The 14,382-nt window shown below is 46.7% G+C and overlaps 3 protein-coding genes across 12 annotated transcripts in view; 1 reads left to right on the plus strand and 2 right to left on the minus strand.

Annotated features, from left to right (window-relative positions):
• The window catches only part of LOC137425410 (cold-inducible RNA-binding protein B), a 41,544-nt gene extending 35,169 nt beyond the window's left edge, over positions 1-6,375 (plus strand). For all 10 annotated transcript variants that reach the window (XM_068113828.2, XM_078776621.1, XM_068113827.2 and 7 more), the window contains 2 exons: positions 4,154-4,195; positions 5,450-6,375. In XM_068113828.2, the coding sequence (XP_067969929.2) occupies positions 4,154-4,163 (10 nt within the window). In that variant the 3' untranslated portion in view covers positions 4,164-4,195; positions 5,450-6,375. The remainder of the gene's footprint in view (positions 1-4,153; positions 4,196-5,449) is intronic.
• The window catches only part of TNFSF10 (TNF superfamily member 10), a 407,659-nt gene that overhangs the window by 193,426 nt on the left and 199,851 nt on the right, over positions 1-14,382 (minus strand). The window lies entirely within an intron of this gene.
• The window catches only part of LOC137425971 (muscleblind-like protein 2a), a 47,760-nt gene continuing 45,395 nt past the window's right edge, over positions 12,018-14,382 (minus strand). The window contains exon 9 of the mRNA XM_068114693.2: positions 12,018-12,620. Within this exon, the coding sequence (XP_067970794.1) occupies positions 12,606-12,620 (15 nt within the window). The 3' untranslated portion in view covers positions 12,018-12,605. The remainder of the gene's footprint in view (positions 12,621-14,382) is intronic.

Genomic DNA, 14,382 nt, shown 5'->3' on the forward strand with positions numbered 1-14,382 from the left:
GAAGGGGTGGGCTTGTGCAAGTTTAATGAGGGTTAAAATAAATGAGCATGGATAGGGGATGACCTGAGGTACTGGTAAACAGCCAAACAGCTATCTTGAAGCCCTGGAGGCAAGAATGGAATTCAACAAACTGAGGAAGTTGAAGTTTGTTCCATAGGTGAGAGAAAAGAGGAACAAATTGGTGGAATTTGGAGTTTTACCAGAAGTGGGTTAGTGCCAGACCATGCACACCCTGTGAAATCCTAGCGGGAACAGCAAGATCAAAATGGAGGCTGTCGAATGCGGAAACTGCCGTCCTGTCTACGATATCGGACTGAAGGACCAAGAAGGATTTTGAGGCCCGTGGTTTCCTCGGCATCAAGAAGTTCAAGATTGAATGCATGAGCACCATCCCAAAGGAGAGGCAGTACTCCAGTGAGCTGAAGGCCGAGTAGGTGAGTATAAGAGTTCAGGTGTGCCAAGGAAGGACTTTGCACAATGCAGGCCACCCAGTCGGTGACTGACTTTGGAGACAAAGTTGGACAAATGGTTTGCCCAAGACGTTATCGCTCATGGTGAGGCCCAAAAGTTGGAGTGACTCAGTGTCTTTATGAGGTTTATTGTCGGGTTAACCAGACTGTCCACTTGGACAGGGTGGGGGATCTGTCAGTATTGAAAGACCATATTCAGTGCTGGACCAGGTTCTGATTGTATCACGTACAGGGGCTAGTGTTTGCAGAGAGGGAAGAAGCCGCTACCGACCTGTCTGAAGGAAGAGATGCTTTGGCAGAGGGTGGATTTGTCAGCAAAGAGATGAACAGAATTTTCCAGAGAATATAAACGGTTGTTGAAGATTAGGAACAAGACTGGGCTCAAGACACTTCCTTGTGGCACTTCACCCTCAACAGATAAGAGTAGATGAGGATCCCATAGCTACATGCCGGCTGAGAAGACGTTTGTAAGCCATGAGAGGAGGTTGTTGTTGGCAGTGTTTGGACAGCAATGTGCGGGTGCGATATGTCAAATGCTCGGGGATCTCATTTTTGAGATTGACGGCCTCCACCATTTACATGTGATTTCAATGGATGTGGTACAGTTGTATTATATTTTTTATTTGTTGAAACGGACTATGACATTTTTCAAGGCAGCAGGCTGTTACATAATTTGTTCATGGTGCTGGCGATAGGTTGCTTACTCTTCTTCTTGAAGGACACCATGGGATCTAACGTCCATCTGAGGGACGGCACGCATATTGATGAATCTCCCTGCCAGTGAAACACTGGGATGCCCCAGGCTTGAGAGCTTAGATGCGAGTGTCAAGTGTAGACTGCGATGAAAAAATGAACCGATTCAATTTTGGTGTTAACAGATCACATGCCCTTTGAAAATCATTTTTTCAGTTGAGGGGAATACTGAGGGGGATGGCTGGAGTGTGAGGGAGAGAGCAAGGAAGCTCGTTCTCAACACTCGTTCTTTATTAGGTAGGGGGTGCGAGGATTAAAAAAAAATTTTTTTGTATACAAGATCTAGGCTCGTGAAAGAGCTAACATTAATCGCACAAAGACAAACAGACACATAAAACATGGGGAGCGGTAGACAAGATGGGGCGAGAGGGGGAGGAACATGAACACAACATCTGAGAGCAGGGACATCGAGAGATCTGTGGGAGGGAGAGGGCTTTGGGGGGGTGAGGCATGGCAAGGGGGGGGGGGGGGGTGGGAGAGGTATAAAACATGGACACTGCCAGGACTTCCAGGAAAGAAGTTGGAATTTTAAACAAGGTGGATCTGGGGTGAATTAGTGGGGGTAGAAAAGATCAAGATTTTGGATGGGGAAAGATGAGAGATGGTGGTGAACATCTGTTTTAAAGACCTGGAGGGAGGAGTGGGATTGAAGGGAGTGTGGGAGTTTGTTCCAAAGGCGGGAGAAAAGAGGAATGAAGGAGTGAAGGTGAGCAGAGAGCCGAGATTTCGGCAGTTTAACCATCGGAGGGTTGCTGGCAGATCTTGTGTGAATTGTAGGAATATTTGGGGGACAAAGCACAGAGAGAGCTGGGGGAGCAAGGCTGGAGAGGAGTCGGAAGAAGACAGAAAGACCACCTCCCTGTCTGTGGTGAGTGAGTGAAAGGCCCTCGGAGATAGCTTCATCACGGGAGATTCCAATGATTCTGAAAGCTTTGGTTTCAACAGCGTGAAGCCGAGCTAGGTGTGAGGCAGGAGCACCGGCCCATCGGGGAGAACAGTATTCCATTGAGCTGCGGATGAAAGCTCTAATTGAGCTGCGGAGCTGCGAAAGATTGAGCTGCGGATGTATGTGGTGAGGAGCTCGGGTGTGCCGAGGAAGGACTTCGCACGACGGAGGATGCCCAGTCAGCGACTGGCTTTGGAGGCCAGCTTGGAAATGTGGTTTTCCCAAGAAAGATCATGGCAGATAGTCAGACCCAAAAGCTTGAGCGACAGAACTTCTTGGAGAGGATTGTTGAGAAAGTAGATGGGAGGGTTGTCCAGTCGATCTTTTCGGAGAGACAAAGTAAGAGTGTGAGATTTGTCAGGATTGAAAGACATGTTCCACTTGTTTGACCAGTCTGTGATTTTGTCCAGGTCTTCAGAGAGTGAGGAGGCTGCAGACTGCCGATCTGAGGGAAGAGGAATGGAGCGGCAGAGTGGAGTCATCAGGAAAGAGATAGAGAGGATTTTCCAGAGTCGGAGAGATCATTGATAAAGACCAGAAAAAGCACAGGGCCCAGAACACTGCCTTGGGGAACTCCAGCCAGAACAGGAAGGGGAGATGAGAGAAATCCATTCAGGGCCACATGTTGTCTATGACCAGAGAGGAAGTCCGCAAGCCATGCATGGAGATTTCCATGGATACCATAGGAGGAGAGTTTGGTGAGCAGAGCTGGGTGCCAGACCGTATCGAAGGCACGTGATATGTCGGGAGACGGCTCTAATTTCCTGTTTGACATTGAGGACCTCCATCCATTGTTGACAGCAGAAGCAGCATGTCCAGAGTTAGAATGACCTGGTCTGCATCCAAATTGATGATCGGAGATCAAGCCATTGGAGAAGAAGGATTTGATATCCGAAGCAATGATGGATTCCATGACTTTGCTGATAATTGGGAGCAGGCTGATTGGTCTGTAGTTGCAAGGATCTGTTTTTGCACCTTTTTTGTGTAAAGCGGTAATGTTTGCTGATTTCCAGTATGCTGGCAGATGACTTTGAGCAAAAGAGAGGGTGAAAAGAACAGAGAGAGGGTGAGATAGAGCGGCAGAGCAGGATTTTAGGACCCGTGGGCTGATGCCGTCTGGTCCAGTTGCAGAATCAGTGTCGAGGATTGACAAAAACCTCCACCTTGTTAGGAGAGAAGGACACAGAGTCAAGGAGCAGTTGGGTTCGACTGGGTAAGGTGGGAACAGAGAGAGATGGGTTTGGGACACAAGATTTTGAGGCAAACACAGAGTTAGTTGAGGCATTTGGCTTTGTTACGTGCGGTGTCAACTATGTAGCTATTTGAGGTAAGGGAGTGATGCATGATGGAGGGGGTGAGTAAAGGATGGAGGGGGAACAAACACCAGCAATGGATTTGACCAGACGCCACCAGGATTTGGAGGAAGGAGACAGGTTTGAGAGTACATTCTTGAGTGTGGAGAGATAGTGCTTCCTGGCACTCCTGAGGGTAGACACACGCTTGTACCGAGCTTGGTGGAAGGAACTGAGATTGCCTTCAGTTGGATTAGCCTTCCAAGAGGCAAAGGCAATCTGTTTGAGGATGTTTATTTCTTTATTTTTTCCTCTTTCTCTCTCTCTTTCTCTCTCTCTCTCATCACATGTCACAGTAGGTTGACATCTAATGTGGGTGGATACATACATTTACGTTCGTGTCAAATTCAATGTTTTTTACTATTATTTGAAGTGGCTCATACATCACTAAATGTCTGCCTGTTATTGTCTAGCCTAGACATCGTTGATTTTGATTTTTGTGGGGTGGTGGTAGAAGGTACAATGCACAAAGCACAAACTGTACTTTGTTTTCGTTTACATATATGTGGTTGTTTCATTGATTGGATGTTATTTTCCTTACTTCCCTTCAGTATCACAATTGATAGGTCTAATTGAATTAATACTAAAATTTGTGTTGGGCACCTGTTTTTGTTGCCTTGTCTGGAGATCAGAAGAGTTTGAAGCACTGAATGCTGCGGAGTAGCTGAGTCAAGGTGAGCTCATGACACGGTTTGCTGGTGCTAATGTTAAGATGGGGGAGCTCTCGGGTTTCTTTTGGTGTTTATATTTAATTGATAAGGATAGAAATTCCCTTGTCCACTGCAGCGATTACCTTGTTGGCAAAGGTTGTAATCATCGAGTCTTTTCATTACTTGCAAAATCGAAGATTTTTCAAGTATATTGGTTGGTTGAGTTTGTTATTCTGTCTGTTTCAGTCACCTGCAGGTCACAATTTTAAACCTATCTTCATGAAACTTGACGAGATGGTAGATTTGGTCATAAGAAGCCGATTGATTTTGCGGTCGAAGGTCATCTTGAGGTCACATTTCTAAAATTGCTATTTTTCATCTGATTTACTTGAAAATTGAACAGCATTTGCACATTGTCACTAAATTTGGGAACAAACTATTTGTGGTCAAAGGTCAACTCACAGTCAAACTTCCAAAATCATCAATTTCCATCTGAAAAATCGATTTTCATCCGATTGACTTGAAAATTGAGCACCAATTGCATCCATCGTGCCTCACTGAATTGGGAAAGCAACTATTTCATGTCAACTCGAGGTCAAGCTTCTAATATAAATTTTCTTCTGAAAAATCTTTTAATCCAATTGACCAAGCTTTGATTAAGATCATCAGTTTTAATCTTGATGAAATAGAAAATTTGATGTATTCATGATGACCTTTTTTGGTGGGAGGGGTGCATGTTGCAGGTATCGTGCTCTGCATGATGTTTTGTTTATATATTTGTGATTAATGACTATCGCCCAAACATTTCATAATGGGAGGGAACGGTGGGTTGGAGGCATGTCTTTTTTGTTTTGTTTTTGGGAAGTGAGGGGGGGGGGGGGGGGTTAGGGGTTTGTATTGGGTCCAAGGCATGCAAACTTTGAATCTGTTTTCTGCACACAATCATTTTATGAAGTAATTATTTTCACAATGTGACATTTAAAATGGTGTCGCCGCAACTTCTTTCCTCGTTGAGGCGAGTCCATATCTGATCATGTCAAAGGCTTTGTCGGCATCAAGCGGTCTGTTGGCTCATACCTTTGTGTAGCCAAGCAAATTTCAGTTCACTTGAAAGTGCAGCGTTTACATCTGAAGCATGCTGAGCAGGCCAGCCAAGTGTGCAGCCTGCATCCAGCCCCCAAGTCATTACAGTCACCACATACTTGTTCTCTGTAGCGTCGGTGCCAGCAGCTCACCCACCTTGACTGACCACACCTTTCTCACCAACCTGTCCTTTAGATTTCTACATGGATTAACCTGTGAACTCAACATTCTTAAATGCGTCCACACACCGAATACTTCCAGGCCTCATCAACTACCATGAAACATGGCTCCCAGCTCAGCCTCCTTCAAATTGTGCTATAATATTTGCTTTGCTTTGGATTTTTGATCACCAAGTAAAAAAGAAAAAGTTCATCGATCATGTTCAGTCAGCTTTTGTATTATTGATTACTTGGTGTTGATGTTTTTATTATTATTATTTGTTTTATTTTTTTAATTTGTGTTGTACTTTAGATTTTTTTTTTCCCCCATTGCTTTTGGTTATGCCCCTAATTATAACAATTGTTGGTTGTGCCCCTAATTATAATGGGTTTTGTTTGTTTAAGCAGAGTTATTTTAAATAGTGGGAAAAGGTCCATGTTTTCATGTCCATATACATATGCCAGCCCATCACAGTCAAGGGTCTTCTCAGTGTCCCATGTCCAGCTCAGCCAAGTTTGTCCCACTTTGAGCCTCTTTAGTTTTGATCTGCTCAATATCGGCAGCCTGGCCACTTTGTTGTACTGCTCATCTCTGCTCATTAAAAGTCGTTTCCCCCCAACCCCTCCCTACCCTCTCCAACTTGCACACTTCTGTAACACATCTGCAAACTACTTTGGATGCTGTTACCCATGCACGTTATTGCCAAAAAGTACATCCTCTTGCCCAGAGTGGCAAGCTTCAATGTGGCTACCATAGAATGATTTTGGTGCTTTGTCTGATTAAAATATGGCTTTCCTAAATGTAGTTCTCCTTATCGTTCAACATATGAGAACTTCAAGGTGGTTGCTCTTTGCAGAGCGAGTATTGATGTATGGCCAACCATGAAGACCATCTTTCTTTGTGCTGATCATCCAATTAATTGCCAGTCTTTCAATAAACACTATTCTTATAAAGGTCTACAATTTGTGCCTTTGAAGAGCATACCTGTAAATCTTTTTCTCTGACATAGGATTTTCTACGTGTAAGCAAGATCTACAGTAATGACCGCATAATATGCAGGACATTTTTCAGGAAAATAATAGTTTACTTGTGAGGTACCCATTCTACCCATGGGTGGGAGGCCAAAAGCAAACAAACGATGAATCAATATATTTCATATTCCTGCCACCTTCAGTCGAACGTCAGGCATGGACAGTCATTTTGTGGATGACTTGGACCCAAAAAAAAAAAATGGAATGGAAACAATTCCAGCAAAAAAAAAAACGTGGAATTGAGTTCAGGTGGGGCAAGGAAGATTTTGCATGATGGGTGATACCCAGTTGGTGGCTGGCAAAAGTGTAGCATATCCTATGATGCACTGCATTTTAAAGATGGCGGCACCCAGTAACAAAGGCTGGTCTTGCCTGTGCGACAAATCTGGAGAAAGAGCTTTCACTTTGTTCTTGTGGATAATATGCACCACAGATTTTGTGCAGATTTTTTTAAAGAAAACGTGTGGCTTGTACACCAGTGATTGCACTACTTTCAATTTGTAAAAAAAAAAAAAACCCCAAGTATTTCATTGGGATTTGGTAACCTGAATTGTACGAGGGATTTTATCTATTGCAAGCCCACTAACTTGACCGTCATGGGAAGCGAGGGTCAGTTTGTTTCTAGCGCCAACAGGGGAATGGAAGTATGAGACCCAAGCCAAGCCGATGTGCTTGGGGCACAAGAGAGGGCAGATTCGGAGGCAAATGGGGAATGTTTGGAGGTAAATGGGGAGTGTTCGAATGTAAATATGGGAAACTCAAATTTAAATGGGGAATGTTTGTTGACTGAGGAAGACCGGGAAGGTTCTCGGATCCACGTGGATGTCACAATGCACCAACGGGGAGGAATTTGGGATTGTGCAGCATCAGGGCAGTTGTGCGGAGCAACGGGGGGTAAACATATTGGAGGTCCGTGTAATGGAACCGGACTGTATGTATGTCGATAAAGACATGTCGGGGCCACAATTGGTTGATAATGATGTGAATGAATTTGGATCGGAGCGGCTGGACACCTGTGACAATACCATCGAGGAGGGGATTGATCAGGTCCAAGAGTCTGGGAGTTGAGGTGAGTCGGTCCATCGAGCATCTCCAGAATGAGGCTAAGGTGACCGAGGGGACCCTGACCACGAACCACAATTAGGTACAGGAGGCTCCGGAATTGAATAACCAGCAGGGGGCGGTGTTTTGGCTCCGAGCTGGACTTGGACATGGAAGAGTCAGGAAATAGAGCCTTGGAGAAACTGGTCCCCATAATTAATTTGGAACAGCTGCAGGGAGGGGTGGAAGAACCCGAGGAAGGGGTTGTCACCTGCAGCTGTGGTTATTGGGCACACGAGGCCAAAATTTTTAAAAGGAAATTTAAATTGAAATGGGACTTTAATTTGGCACAGCCTTGGAGGGAATTGGTCCCCGGGCTGCGGAATTTCGACCAGGAGAGCTCATTGGGGTCGACCTCTTTCAAAAGTTGCCCCTTTCAAAATCTGCGTGTGCTAGTGAGATTTGGATGTGGGGTTTGACCATGGGTGACACGGTACGGTTATGGGCCCCACCCGGGGGCGGGGTCTGGTGGCGTGTGGCGTCCCTGGTCCATCAGAGCGCCCCCCCCCGAGTGAGTGTCTCGGGCCGGCAGGATCACTAGACCCTGGTGGGGGTTAAACCTCCAGGGGAGTGGGGGGTGTCCGGAGTGGTTGCTCACAGGCATTTGGGATGATGTATAATGACAACCACTTGGGGGATATGTTTGCCGCGCTTTGGTGCCGGCACCATGGACGGCCAACACAGGTCTGATGTGACTGCCCGGGCATGTGGCCTGGCTGTCTTTCCCTGGGACTCTGGGACAGCCAGCATGTGATGACTTGCCATGCTGTGCTATGGACGTGGGTCGTTCCGCATGGACAGGAATGGTGTAGCCCACCGGACAACCATTGGGGCATCTGTGGAACGTGATGGGAAGAGCATGATCTTCCACAGATGTTCTGTTATGATTTGTGGACTCTCGGTTTGGGAAGAGAGCCATGGGTTTGAATCGAGAAATTGGAAGAGCCGAGCATATGGGCCAATTAGGCCATGCTCGGCTGGCAGGTGTATGGAGAAGCACACTTCTTTGGTGAAAATGGTGAATTGAAAAAAATAATTGGCATGGGTAATCTAAGGGGTAGATGCAAATTTAAGGGTAAATTTTGTGGGGCCTGGTGGACACTGCACAGTGGCCCAATTTTATTGATCCAGGTGTGTTAGACCAAAGTGTTGGAGGCTGGGATAAAAATGGATAGAGTAGTAGGACACTGCCTTCAACTGGCTCCGGGGCGACCGCCAATATTTGGGACGCGGGTCTGTGGAGATGTAGTTGGGTAGTCTGGGGGTCAACGTGGTGTGTGGACCATACCTTCTGAATGAGTCTCCTGGGGGAGCATGGCTGTCAACTAGATCTTGGGTGTGGTCAAGTGTGGGTGGGCACTGGGGGCTGCAGTTGTGTGGACTGGGGGATGTGGGCGGTGCAGGGGACATGAGGTGGATGCCACGCACTGCGAACGTCCCCCCCCAGGTCCGAGGTTTTGGGAATAGTGGAGTTGGCAGCAGGTGCTCACCACTTTGGCCAGTTGCGGCTAGTGGAGCCATGTTCCTCGCAGGGGGCCGAAGGATGGAGGGTGGGTTGCACCGTAGAGGGGCGGAGCTGTCGTAGCCAAGTTAGTAGTGTTGTAAAGGTCACCGGAGGAGGCGGATCTACATACTTGCCAGCAGTCAGACAATAGGAAATTTGGTGGAGTTTGATAAGCCCAATGGGATAAATTTTGGGATGCGGTAGGGTGGATGGCACTCTTGGACCCAACCAACCTGCAACTATCTGAATATCAAGGTAAAGGTAAGTGCCTTGAGGTGTACTGTCCCAGGCTTTGGTACTTGCTTATAAATTGGGGACATGAGTAATTTGGAGTAGGGGGTGGGTGAGAGTGATGGCATGGTCGGTGAGGGGATTGGAATGTGTGCCACTAAGTGTCTTGTGGGTGGCGTTTGTTTATACGTAGAGGTGTGTTTCTGTGTGGTTGTGTGAATAGAGATGGAATTGTGATTATTGTTATTGAAATGTGGTTAAAATGTGAATGGGGATTTCACGTGTGAGCAGGCCATGGCAGAACTTTTTTGTGACATCTTCTATGGAAATATGTGGTTGAGAATTGAATGGTAGCAAGGGAGGAAATGATTTTGTGGGTGGGGAAGGTGTGTGTGTGTCCACAGGTCCGGATCAAGCTCTGGAGGAGCGGTGACTGTGGCCCCCTCTGCGGTAATTTTCCCTGGCAGCCAGTGGTGTCTGGAAATTGGAGCCCGTCGGCGGGGGGGGTGGGGGGGGTCTGTTTGGGCGCCCTGCGGTACGGAGAGACCCTCGACGACCTGTGAGGCTGTGTGGAAGCCTGTGGCGACGGAGCATGGTGTGGAGACCTCCCCGGCGGGACGATAGCGTAAGGAGCTGTTTGGCTGTCAGGGGGCCAATAGTTAAAGGGGGGTGAGGAGGGTGTGTGAAGAAGCCTTCAGTCGGGCGACCTGTTTTTGAACTGTGGGCACCACAGCCTGAAGTTCCCCCACCTTCTTGCTTGTACGCTACCTCCCCGCTGCCTGGTAGAAACGCACACTCATGTGTAATGACATATATGCCATGGTCTTACAGGGGAGGGAGAGGGGTGGGGTGAAATACTTGCTTTGATGATTTTTGAAATGTGAATGAATGGTTATGGGATTTGTGTGAATGAATAGGGGAGAAATCCACCGAGCCATGTCACTCATGTGTAACACTAGGACAGGGCCGAGTGCTGCAGTTGAGTCGTATGAAAATTTCATTTTCAGTAGTATGAAAATGATGGGTGGAAAATTTCTATTCACATGATTAGGCCTTCCCAAAGTGAAGTTTTTACGACACGACACAATCACTGCTGCTTTCTCACGGTCTTGTTTTCTTTTCACGGTGATGTACTTGCACCTGCTTTGATAATTAGACGGAAAGCAAGATAATTATGCACCTGGGTTTTCAGGTGCATTGCAGCATCCTATGGTGCAGATGAGCTTGACGGGGAGATTGGTGGAAAAAACAGGTATCCCGGTTGAGACGGGAGGATTGTTTGAAGAGGGATATCAGTAAGGAGCCGGAGGTGGTTGGAGAGTGGATAGAGGAGAGAGTTGGCTGAGGACAGAGGGAAGTGGAGGAGTATCGTGGTCAAGGAAGAGCAGGAGCTTGGTGCCATTGGACCTCACCTCTTATAAAAGAAAGGAGAAGAAGAAGAAGATTGCCACAGAACAGCGTTCCTTTTGCTGCTGAGGAAGCTCTTTCCTTCATATGAAGTCGTGACGTATAAAGAAGTCGGAACCCGGATCGCGCTGCACGGCCATTTATGAAGGAAGAATTGCTCCTTGCGAAAGGCATATATAGTGCATTTTTATTTGTACAACATACAATAAACTCAGACAAAAGGCACAGTGTTGTTCTTGACACGAGCACAGACACGACTAATGTGCACAGGCCACGCGATCCGCCATGAAAACGTCACAGTCACTGGAGTGGAAGATGATGAGGTATCCCACCGTGTTTGTACAAACATGTCAAAATCGTCAATTGCACACAGTCGTAAAACAGTTTTGAAATACGATCACTTTTACGGATAAATAAATGTTCTCATTTTCTCGAGTTGGGGGTACGTCATTACCACGATCACCACGTGATCCACAAGTTATCTTTCTAAAACAGGATGCAACGAAGTTTCTGATCCTGACTTTTTGTGTCGACCAACACGTCTTTTCAGTTGTGTCTGATTTCGGACATCGAAGACCCGAAAATCTGTGCTTAAACGGAGTAACCGCACTACTGTGTTATGATGACACCGACGTGGTGAATGATGCAGTGCCTTCCCCCCCCCCATTACCAATCAGCTGGTACTCATTTTGCCGACCTCAGAAGGAGGACAGGCTGAGTCAACCCAACTGGTGTTAATTCAATGGCATGACAGGAGCCTAAGATCCTAAGAGGACCCTGAGATCCGAAGAGGACCCTATAAGATCCTGAGGATCCTAAGAGGACCCTTGACCCATGACTCTGGACCCTAAGATCCTAAGAGGACCCTGAGATCCTAAGAGGACCCTATAAGATCCTAAGAGGACCATAAGATCCTAAGAGGACCCTGAGATCCTAAGAGGACCCTTGACCCATGACTCTGGACCCTAAGATCCTGAGGACCCTGAGATCCTAAGAGGACCCTATAAGATCCTAAGAGGAGCCTGAGATCCTAAGAGGACCCAAAGATCCTAAGAGGACCCTATACGATCCTAAGAGGACCATAAGATCCTAAGAGGACCCTGAGATCCTAAGAGGACCCTATAAGATCCGAAGAGGACCCTGAGATCCTAAGAGGACCCTATAAGATCCTAAGAGGAGCCTGGGATCCTAAGAGGACCCAAAGATCCTAAGAGGACCCAAAGATCCTAAGAGGACCCTATACGATCCTAAGAGGACCATAAGATCCTAAGAGGACCCTGAGATCCTAAGAGGACCCTATAAGATCCTAAACGGACCCTATAAGATCCTAAGAGGACCCTAAGGTCCTAAGAGGACCCTTGACCCATGACTCAGGACCCTAAGATCTCAAGCCAGCCACCTTAACCGTTAGGCCAACACAAGACTTGTGAATGGGGTTTGTAAAGTTTGGCCTGTGCTTAAAAAGTGGTATATTTGTAAGTGCAATATTTCTCAGCTCCTTTACATTCCAAACTTTTCGACGTAAAAGTATTACTTGCCGAAAAGGAATTGGGACACTTTTTCGTTCCAAACTGTAAAGACAAAGGCTACCATCAAAATATCTTTTAATTATACCTGTGCAATGGAAAGTGACTCAACTCTGTAAATCGGCAACGTCGAAGTCAAAAAAGTCAATAATAGTAGCTGTATTGACAATAATGACGATAATTATATTGATAATCACATTATCAACTTCTTTTTCTGCTTAAACCTTACATGTTCGTTACACGTGCAATGCATGAGTAAAACAACCGAGACGTCCACGGCAGTGAACGGCACAAACAGACAATCTCATTGGCTCATGCTCGGCTGTGTTGATTGGTCAATGTGTCGATGGTCCTGATTGGCTGTTGTAACAGACGGTCCATGGTGCTGCCTTTCACTTCAAAGCAATCTGGGGAGATAAATGACATCATCACTGCCCCAAGTCGCAACTTCCTTAACCTCCTAGTCCCTTAATGAACATCATCATACAATCCTGAGGCACATTCCTTACACAAGGATGCTCACACAACTTAGTGAGCCATGATTTCAATCTGTGGGAACAATTCGCAGAACACAATCATACAACATATCCACTAGCAGGGTTGGGTGGCCCTGAAGAGGTGGTTCAAGTCTTATATCTATACTCCCAAAAACCGAGGCCTACGTCGTCTTGCTGTGTAAGCGGTGTATCCTTTATCTATGTCGGCTCGGAAATCTACTCGAATGAGAAAGAACCTCAACACAGGAGGCCATTTGACCCATTTTTGAGGATTTTCTCTCCAGGATTGCTTCTTGAAGTCAGTTTGTAGAAAAGCCCATGAGGGGAGTGTGATGTTAGATCTCTTTAAAGGAATGATCCAACATGGTGCAGGTAGGAGAACTTCTACGGACAAGAGACCGCTAGGGCCATAACATAGTGTGGGCAAGGTGGAGTTCAGGATCCAACATGGTGCAGGTAGGAGAACTTCTACGGACAAGAGACCGCTAGGGCCATAACATAGTGTGGGCAAGGTGGAGATCAGGATCCAACATGGTGCAGGTAGGAGAACTTCTACGGACAAGAGACCGCTACGGCCATAACATAGTGTGGGCAAGGTGGAGATCAGGATCCAACATGGTGCAGGTAGGAGAACTTCTATGGACAAGAGGAGAACTCCTTCTCCTTCTTCCAAAGGAGAAGGAGAACTCCTTCTTTCAAAGCAAACTGATCTCTCTCATGCACAGATTTATCCCATCTCGCCTTCAGTTGTCTTACCCTTCCTCCCGTCCATGGTACACTGAATCTTGTGGTGAGGCAGTTGCCCTGAAACAACTTGCCTTTGCCTCTTGGAAGGCTAATCCAACTGAAGGCAATCTCAGTTCCTTCCACCAAGCTCGGAACAAGTGTGTGTCTACCCTCAGGAGTGCCAGGAAGCACTATCTCTCCTCACTCAAGAATGAACTCTCAAACCTGTCTCCTTCCTCCAAATCCTGGTGGCGTCTGGTCAAATCCGTTTCTGGTGTTTGTTCCCCCTCCATCCCCTCCCTTACCTCAAATGGCCACACAGTTGACATCGCACGTGACAAAACCGAATGCCTCAACTCTGTGTTTGCCTCAAAATCCTTAGTCCCAAACCCATCTCTCTCTGTTCCCACCTTTCCCAGTCGAACCCAACTGCTCCTGGACTCTGTGTCCTTCTCTCCTGACAAGGTGGAGGAGTTTTTGTCAAACCTCGACTCTGATTCTGCAACTGGACCAGACGGCATCAGCCCACGGGTCCTAAAATCCTGCTCTGCCGCTCTATCTCACCCTCTCTCTGTTCTTTTCACCCTATCCTTTGCTCAAGGTCATCTGCCAGCATCCTGGAAATCAGCTAACATTACCGCTTTACACAAAAAAGGTGCAAAAACAGATCCTTGCAACTACAGACCAATCAGCTTGCTCCCAATTATCAGCAAAGTCATGGAATCCATCATTGCTTCGGATATGAAATCTTTCCTCTTCTCCAATGGCTTGATCTCTGATCATCAATTTGGTTTCAGACCAGGTCACTCTACTCTGGACATGCTGCTTCTGCTGTCTCAACAATGGATGGAGGTCCTCAATGCCAAACAGGAAATCAGAGCTGTCTCCCTTGACATATCACGTGCCTTCGACACGGTCTGGCACCCAGCTCTGCTCACCAAACTCT

Source organism: Myxine glutinosa, chromosome 4, assembly GCF_964187855.1.
Source record: "Myxine glutinosa chromosome 4, kmMyxGlut1.1, whole genome shotgun sequence".
NCBI lineage: Eukaryota > Metazoa > Chordata > Myxini > Myxiniformes > Myxinidae > Myxine > Myxine glutinosa.